Below are 9,147 nucleotides of genomic sequence, written 5' to 3'. Positions count from 1 at the left end.
ACGCTCGTGGAATGTGATAATCAGATCTTTCGATCCAAAAAAAATCAGTATTTAAGTAACCAAATTCCCAATTCTTCAACTTATTCTTCAACCTAACGGTAAATCAGAAATCCTCAATTCTTTTTCTTTTTCTTCTTTTTGTATTCCTATTCGTTTTTTAATGATTTCTGGATTCAAAGTTTTTGGATATTATGGGGGTGAAAATGTGTTTATCTGGAGAAATAGCTCCATTGAAGATTTCATGGTGTGATACGAATCCGGAGAAACGTTTTTATGGTTGCTTCAAGTACGGGGTAAAAAAAATCCCAATTTGGAGTTATGTTTTACAATTGGACAAGTTTGAGGGGTTATATTTTATAATTGAACATGTTTGAGAGGTAAATTATTACAATTGAAAGTTGGGGGATAATTGCAATATTTGAACAAATTCGGGGAGTTATTTGTGTATTAGGCCTTTTCGTATTTATCTAAAAAAAACTGCTTTTTGTTTTTTTGGGAAGAGCAAAAAAGCTGCTCTTAATGATGTACAACTAGAATAAATTATAGGCAAAAAGCATCCTGAGGTCTCTGATCTTTCATTGTTTGGTGTATTAAGTCCTCGATTTTTTATTTAGACACATTGAGCCCTTGATCTTTCATTGTTTGGTGCATTAAGCTCTCGATCTTTCATTTAGATACATTGAGCCCTTGATCTTTCATATATGAGTGTATTAGGTCCTTTTGTAACTCAATTCATATATGGGTGTATTAAGGGCCTGTTTAGTTCAACCGTTAGCTAGTAGATGTTGCTGTTGATGTTAGCTGTTAGCTATTGTAGTAAGCTATTTGTTGTTGTTGTTAGTTGTTTGTTATTAATTGTTTAATTATTAGTGTTTGGTAAAATTATACTGAACTGTTGTTACTGTTAGTTTATATTTATTTCTAATATAGACATGTTTTAAATTAATCTACAAATAAATTATAAAATAAAAAATATATTATACAAATTAATAAAAATAAATTATATAAAAAATAAAAAATTTATTGAACGCAACAAAACTTTGTTTTTCGATAATTTTGTTCTAGAAATAAAAATAATGTCAAAAAGGAAACACATTTTGTGGAAATAAGAAGGATAATTTTGTCAATAACAAGTAACTACAAACAACTATCCATGAAAAGCTCTAAAAAAGAGCTTTTGGTGAAAAGCTCCAAAATGCTGCAGTATCCATAGAAAATACTAAATGTTGCGGTTATGTAAACCTAACCAAGCGCTATGTTTCCTGCGGTTTGGAGTAAAATGCTAATAATTAAGCAACTAATAACAAACAGCTTACTACAACCGCAAACAGCTAACATCAACAACAACATCTATTAGCTAACAGTTGAACCAAACAGGCCCTTAAAACACTCATATATGAATTGATTTATAAAAGAACCTAATACACTCATATATGAAAGATCAATGACTCAATGTGTCTAAATGAAAGTTAAAGGGCTTAATGCACCAAACAATGAAAGATCATGGGCTCAATGTTTCTAAATGAAAGATCGATGGCTTAATGCACCAAACAATGAAAGATCACGGGCCTCAAGATGCTTTTTGCCTAAATTATATACTAATACAAATGTAATCCACGCTGGTTATTTGTTGAAATTTTTGTAAAAGTTCATATATTTACAGTCCCAAAGGCTCTAAATAAAAACATGAAAATGTATATTTTTTTTAATCCAGAAAACATTATTATTAATATTAATTTTGTTTTTCAATATATAAAATTTATTGATATTTCAATGTTTAAATACGTAAATGTATTTTTCATAATTTTTTATTTTCTGAGTTTATAGCCCTCCATTCGATTAAAAATAAATGTTTATTTTAGAATTAAAATGCTCTTTTTTTATTAAAAATATAAAAGAACATATGGATAATTAATGTTTATATATAACCCTTAAGATTGTATATATCATTTGCCTTTTTTTTAAGATATATCCGTTAAATTCTTAAATTCTTTTTTTTATGGAGAATTCTTAAATTCTTAAATTCATTAAAATTGATTTAACTTTATTTTAATTTATGTTTTGCTATCATTATTTTTCTTTAAATTGAATCATTTTTTAACATTTTGAAATATTGAGATTTTAATTATTGTATTCAATTATTTACTTGTTGAGTTTGAGCTTAATATACCTTTAGTTTTTTTTTTTTTTTATTAGCATTATGCTTATTTAGCTCCCCAAACTAAAGCTTCAAAGTTAATTAGAAATTTAAAGTATCAAAATCATCAATCAAGTTCCTGAATTAAACAAAAAATATCAACTGAATTTCTATCATATCCCAGGATCAAAAACTACGAATATTTGATTATAATAATCTTTGTTTTGGTTCAAAATGAATTTGAGAAAGAAAGTCCGAAACTGTTCAACCGAATAATTTTTTCGATGAGGCCTCAATTGATTCAATTTAAATATGTCAATAGTTTATACTTTGAAAACACCACATTTACCCACTAAATTTGTTTAAATTGACTTACTAAATCTCCTAATTTTTCTAGGTGGCTCATTTACCCCTAAACTTGCTTATAATAATCTATTCACCTCTTAACCAAATTATACCGTAGGGATATCACACATCTTTAAAATATATGGAGCAATTTGATTTTCTGAACAATATTACAGGGACTAGTGATATATCGTGAAGAAAATAGTTGATATGAAATCACATTCTTTTTCTGATAATATATTGACTTATTGAGCTAGTTTTTTTTACCTTGTCATGTTTCAACAACTATTGTTGAACACTAGTTCATTACAATTCAAATTAATCAAAACTGATAACAGAATGAATTTTTTTTTTTATCGAGAGAAGATAATTTTCTTATATATTGTTTAGATTATAATATCGAACCAAAATTATATTTTATATGTTTGATTTTTTTTCTCAAATGTATAAATATCATTTATTTTTTTTTTAATAAGGTGTAGCCCCTCCGAACATTATCTTCTGGCTCCGCCACTGCTCCATCCCATTTGCAACCCAAGTTCATGCACGTCCCTAGTAATAGGTGACAAACAAAATAGAGTAAAATCATATGCTAGGATGTTGTAGTCAACAAGAACTAATTATGCTAACTTTTTCTTAACTCTAATTAAAATGAATTGCTGTTCGTAATCTTCTCTTCTATTCAGGTTTGTCATTTGGCTTTTACCACTTCAAAGGACTGTTAATGTTATAAGACAAACAATACTAAATTAACTTCAAACCTAATTCCATTCCCTCAATATCCATCAGTACCTTGACATAGTCAGATTCCAAATACTACATTGACTCCTTAGCTACCTCTCGTGGAAAAGGACTTGATGTAGCCACTAAAATGTTAGCCTTATGGACATAATCCAGATGATTTCCAGTAAACAAGTCAAAATTTACAAAGCTCAATGGGTCAGACAATTTTTTCACAACTTCAAAATGGCTTTTCTCTACAAAATCAGTCCATTTTGCTGCACACGTTAAAGAAACCATCCCTATTGGAAAATCTTACCTCTTTTCTTCTTTTCCTCGTTCAACTGCACAGGATGAGATATCTAAATTCTTCCAACTTCAGCTACCCTTTAGTTGGGTCTTTTACTCTGGCAAAATATCTCATTCATTTACTGTATCATCAGGTTGTAATGTCCTGCCAGAAACTGCCCAAAGAAGCACCGTGTTTCTTTATTATCCGGACGGACTGCAAAAGGATGTCTTCTTCCGTGGAGTAAAGTTCATCTTTGCTCTATGATCAGAGAGTATCAAAGCAGGCATTAGTCAAAATGGATTAAGATATGTGTTGAGCTGAGCTGAGCATACATACAGAAAAGGAAAGAAATTAAATGCCATAATGTGACTTAAATATATGATTCTCCAATGATAGGGATAAGGTCTAAATATGTCTCTAACGTTTTTCGAGGAAGTGCAGATGCACCCTAACATAAAAATAGTAAAATTTTGTCATTAATGTTTCCAACATAAAGCAACTTTGGGCCTAGATACCGTACATGGAGCAATTTTAAAACGGGACATTTACCTGGGCCTAGAGGTGAGGGAAGTGGGCGCGGGTGACAGGCACCACCTCTTATAAGGGTGGTTTCGCCACTGACCACCCCTCCATCTTCATCTGTGAGATGTTGATTACTTACACCCATCACAGATGAAGGGTTGTGCATTTTTTTCTTTTTTCTTTTTTACCCTAGTTCAGGTTAAAACGGTTTTGGCTTGGGTAGGGGCAAAAAAAGTTTCAAACCCAACCCGTGCGGGCTAGGTTTATGTTTTGCACTCCAACCAGTCAAATGCTGACCAACCACTGCCTGGGCTCAAAATTGCTCACGTTGAAAACGTTGAGGACAAAACTTCACAATTTCTTATGTTAGGGGCAAATTTAAACTTTATCCCATATAAATATCAAGAGATAAATAGGAAATTAATTCAGCACTCAGAGGACGAGAGATGAAAATTTGTAAAAATCATCTCTTCTGAAAATGCAGCCAATTGTATCTTCTTTATAGAAAGAACTTACAAACAGCAACCCACGTATGAACTAATTACTATCTCACTCAATTTACTTTAGTCAAAACTAAACCAATTACACATGTTTATGCGTCCTTGGTTTTATGCATAGCCACAATGACATAAAACTGAAGAACTCATACTTCAGTATGTATAATGATATTGACTGAAGAGTGAAGAGTTAATCTATGCATCCTTGCAACGGGTATTTGGTTCTAATCCGAACCCATGATGACTAGTAAAATTATTATCAAATTTGTTTATTAGTACCCTATTTAATAAACTAGTTGTCATCCCTACATCCAAAGATACATTTGACTTAGATGAAGGTTCACTACAGTCTACAGATCAATTCTATCCTTGCAAAGAGTATGCTAACATGCAGAGAGAGGTGATGGAAACTTAACCATTCGTCTAAGATTGTATCCAATAGTTAACTCTGCGCAAGAGCTGTCTACCCGTGACAAGAAACAGTATGGGGCCTCCTTATCCAAGAAAACTTTTGGGTTTGCCTTCAACATGCTTTTAATGTCATTTGATACCTGAGGTATCTTATCCAGATCATCAACTTTCACTGGAATTTTAGTGACCAGAGCACGCCATTCAGCACGAGATTTATTCACAATAACCTACAACGTGGCAGCCAACAAATAACAGGCAACATTACTACTTTAATAGTGAACCAAATAAATACAAGATGGTACCTGAATATATACATAGACAAGATGTCTGCTCATTGGTAGGCAGACACAAAACTATCTTATAAGCACATGCACACTCAAAAAACACGAGTTGCCTCCATCAATCGCACAACCCGGCCAAAAAGATAAGTAACCCAATACCATTAAAAATATAGGTGAAGGCCATTGCACAGACACAAGAATCCAATTGAGCTGAATAAGTTTTACTGGCCTTGTTACTGAAAGTTGCTTTGACGAAAACATCTTCTGTAACATTTTGTCTTAAAAAGAAATGTTTTCACCAAAAAGGTATAAAGATTCTTCAAATGCCAAGATGACTAAAGCTTCTAATTCACCTTATTTTTTACCAAAACCAATTATAACAACAGGCTAAAAAACCTGCAGATGAAAGAATCCACAGGTTTGTAGACATGTTTATCCAAAAAGCACAAGCTCAATATTAACTGAACCATTGAACGTAATGGAATTAAGCTCATGAAGCAATAGCACTTAGCAGAAATAAAAGAAGGATGATGGTGCGAAACTTATAAATCAAGCTATATACTGAAAATGAATAGAATCTGAAGGTGAAATAGGCTCACCTGACTAGAAAATAATGAATTTGGAACTAGGACAGGGAACTTCTCAGCATTCAGCAAAACTGTTCTTGTCAGACCCATTTCAACCACTTGACCTTCTATCGACCCAGCCTACATCAAGAAGATTTTAATGACTGGTCATAGAGAAAAGACACAATGATAAGCAAATAAATATACTTTAATGCATCAGGCAATAATTAGATGCTTAAGATTGGTGGGTTAGACAAATAAAACAGAAAGATAGCCTCTCTTCAACATTTTTGCAAGGAAAACAGTAGGAATTGAAAAGATAGGGTTAAATCATTTTGGTTGTCAAACAGTCACCTATAAAGTAGTGGCAACCACAGTTATTTGTTACAAAACTATCGAATAGTTTAACACTCATTATATAGTGATATCCAAAATAATGGGAAAAGGAACCAAAATGGATAAGAAATAGGGCTGAAAAAGATTCTCCCCAATAACTTTTCACTAAGAAAATACAAATAAATAATATAAAAAAAGCAATAACTATGTTAGATAAATTCACAATATATCATGCATATACAAACAATTTTTGGTTTTGATGTGAAATTATTATAAACTTCACTGGAAAATAATTCAGCACAAATAGAATCCATTAACTTCACATGTAAATCACTTACTTTTTTACTTACTAAGTTACTAGAACAGCCATAACATTTATTTTTTTGAAAAAATCCCACCTAAATACATTAAATTGGATAAATTAAGTTATACAACACATGTGCAACTTACTTTTATCGTATCTCCTAGAGAAAAAGGCTTTGAAAATTGCATAGAAACTCCACTTAGCACATTCCCAAGGACATCTCTTGCAGCAAAAGCAGTGGCCACCCCTGCAAAGAATAACAAAATCACAGTGAAACATCAGTATGAGTCCAAATGTATAGCATCATAACACCACAGGCCTAAAGTTTGGAAGAAAAAGCTTGAGGTTAAGGTGAACAAAAATCTATACCAAGTATACATGAGAAACCTGATTAAAAAAAATCGCCACAACAATTGCTACAAATAGAAAAGCTATCGCCCAATGCAAGTAATTAAGAGCATTATGGACAAGATTACAGGAAGTCAAAGAAGATTGGAACTTAGAAGACATCCAACACGTAGAAATGCAGTTTCCACACAGTGAAAGCCGACAAAATTGCAGAAATAGGCTAATAATAAAACTGAATATATTAAAGAATGTGCGAACTTAGAAGATTAATTCATTTGAGGTTTACTTTACAGAACCAGTTTCCATCATCAACAGATAACCAGAGTGAAGAAGCACAAGCAATTGACAGTGAACTTTACCTCCTATACCACCCACAGTTAAAATGGATTGCACAGCCACTCCACACGCCTCAGCTAAACCCATTAGTCCAATAGTTAAAAGACCAACCGAAGTGACTTTGTCAATCGTTAATATTCTTTCTCTGTCAACTAAAGACCAACTTTGAGAATGCAATGCACGACTAAGCACATTTGTCTTCCACCGATACAAAAACCATATGAGAGAAAGAATAACTGCACCCCTCCATCCCTGTGCTACATACTGTGATGCTATAGTAGATGGTGCCACAATGTTGCCACTGTAAGTCAAAGTTATTATTCAACAAGTCAGTAATCAAATAACATCTTAATAAACCTGGAAATATGAATATGACAAAGAGACAAATATTATAGTTGGAGGCACTAACATTTGTAAAAATGCCATAAAGGTGACCAAGTATCGCACAGGATCCTCTAAAGCACCCAAAATGCTTTTCTCATATGGAATTGGATCCCTAGATAAGCCAGGTAGTAAAGCAGTGGGAGTTTGCATAGAATATTTGTGAAACCTCCTCAAAATCTTAGGCATCACTACCCATGCCAGTATGGTACCTATCATCGTATAACTAACTGGAGCCATCACATTTTTAAGATAAGGATATGACTCAAGAAACTGCTGACCATAAGGGATCAGTTCATCTGACAACTGTTTAGTCTTTTCTACAATAGAAGTCGTTGCATCCCCTGCACTCTGCCAAGTATCTTTAACCTTATCAACCCAGTTAATTCCAACGTCACCACTATCACCAACATCTACTTTACTCCCACTAACTTCAGATCCCCTTGTTTTGTCCACATTCCCACCAGAAGATGAGAAAAACGAGCGATAGCTCGACGTGGAGCTCAGTGAAATAAGAGGAACAGTACTTGGAGAACAATAATGGATGGATGCAGTTGGGAATATGGAATTGGCCTTCAATGATCGAGCAACAACCAAACAATTAGAGTTCAGAACTTTAGGATAGGTATTTATTAAATTCTCAGCTGGTTTGAATTCTTTGGTGACGTAATCTCGATTTACAAAAGCATAAGCTGATCTTACAAGGCTTCTATTAGACGATCTAGTTGGATTTGAGCACGAATTAAACGAATTCAACTGTGAGGAGTTAATAGAACTACGCAGTGACCTTAGCATTGAAGAACTAAGTCCAGCCATAACAGCAACTCGGATAATAAAAGGAATATATACCAAATCGCAATTCAAAGAAAGTATCTACGAACTAATTACCAGCACGCGAAGAGAGCATCATTCTGCAAAAAACAAACCGAAGGTCATCAGCAAGCTGATTTCAGTAACGAAAGAAAGGAATATCGATAGCATTGTTCTTCCAGGAAAAATACAATGAAGTCAAACATATGTATAGATTTTGATTCCATTCCATTTCTAGTATGGCTTAGCAAACAACACAGGAAGAATTTAGTTTGAAAGCTCAGACAACGAGGGAAAGGAAAGTGCATAGGTTAATATTTCTCCAAGAATTGCATAAAATTAAAAAGAGAAAAAAATCTCAGAGAAAGATGGCATGTATACTCAAGAAGATCAATTAGTGAATTTGCTTACCAGAAGTGAAATTGGACGAAAACATGGTGCAGTATAGGTTCTGGAGTATGATTCCTTCTAAAGAAAGAGCGAATGAAGCAGTTGGGGAGGGAGACTGTTAACAAGGGAATGATTTATCTACCCTTTGATTGCTGGTAAAAGTCGCGTGCGAGGTGAAGTAAGTTCTTCAACGCCATAAAGGGTAAATAATTTATTAGCAGCTACTTTTTACCTAAACACTGTGAAAAACACATTTTAAGTTCTCTATATTTTATCAATATTAACTCTTTGGTCTTTTTATCTATTTTTTTAGATTTGTAACCGAACATATCTTACATTTTAGAACAACCACAACACAATACAAAATGACCGTATTACTCTGAATATAACCGTTATAAGTCTAAAAAAACTAGATAAAATGATTAAAGGATTAATATTGGTAAAAGTTATAGACCTTATAATATGTTTTTC

General features: G+C 33.0%; 1 protein-coding gene across 1 annotated transcript; it reads right to left on the bottom strand.

Annotated features, from left to right (window-relative positions):
- Positions 1–3,362: 3,362 nt before the first annotated feature.
- Positions 3,363–8,831, bottom strand: LOC136217057 (mechanosensitive ion channel protein 1, mitochondrial). Its single transcript, XM_066003638.1, has 7 exons — positions 8,698–8,831; positions 7,505–8,387; positions 7,119–7,396; positions 6,558–6,658; positions 5,805–5,912; positions 4,930–5,151; positions 3,363–3,752 (listed from the first exon to the last, which is right to left on the bottom strand). Exons 2-7 carry the CDS (start codon positions 8,290–8,292, stop codon positions 3,642–3,644), a joined length of 1,608 nt encoding a protein of 535 aa, XP_065859710.1. The 5' UTR covers positions 8,293–8,387; positions 8,698–8,831; the 3' UTR covers positions 3,363–3,641.
- Positions 8,832–9,147: the final 316 nt, after the last annotated feature.

Source organism: Euphorbia lathyris, chromosome 2 (assembly GCF_963576675.1).
Source record: "Euphorbia lathyris chromosome 2, ddEupLath1.1, whole genome shotgun sequence".
NCBI lineage: Eukaryota > Viridiplantae > Streptophyta > Magnoliopsida > Malpighiales > Euphorbiaceae > Euphorbia > Euphorbia lathyris.
Note: the sequence above shows the minus strand (reverse complement) of the source record. Positions and strands in the feature narration are given on the sequence as shown.

Excerpts from the sequence above, each read along its gene's own strand:
- LOC136217057 (XM_066003638.1), bottom strand. The coding sequence starts at position 8,292 with ATGGCTGGACTTAGTTCTTCAATGCTAAGGTCACTGCGTAGTTCTATT. Across the intron at positions 7,397-7,504 it reads TTTATGGCATTTTTACAAAT|TGGCAACATTGTGGCACCAT; the intron begins GTTAGTGCCTCC and ends TTTGACTTACAG. Across the intron at positions 6,659-7,118 it reads AACTGTGGGTGGTATAGGAG|GGGTGGCCACTGCTTTTGCT; the intron begins GTAAAGTTCACT and ends TATTCTTTGCAG.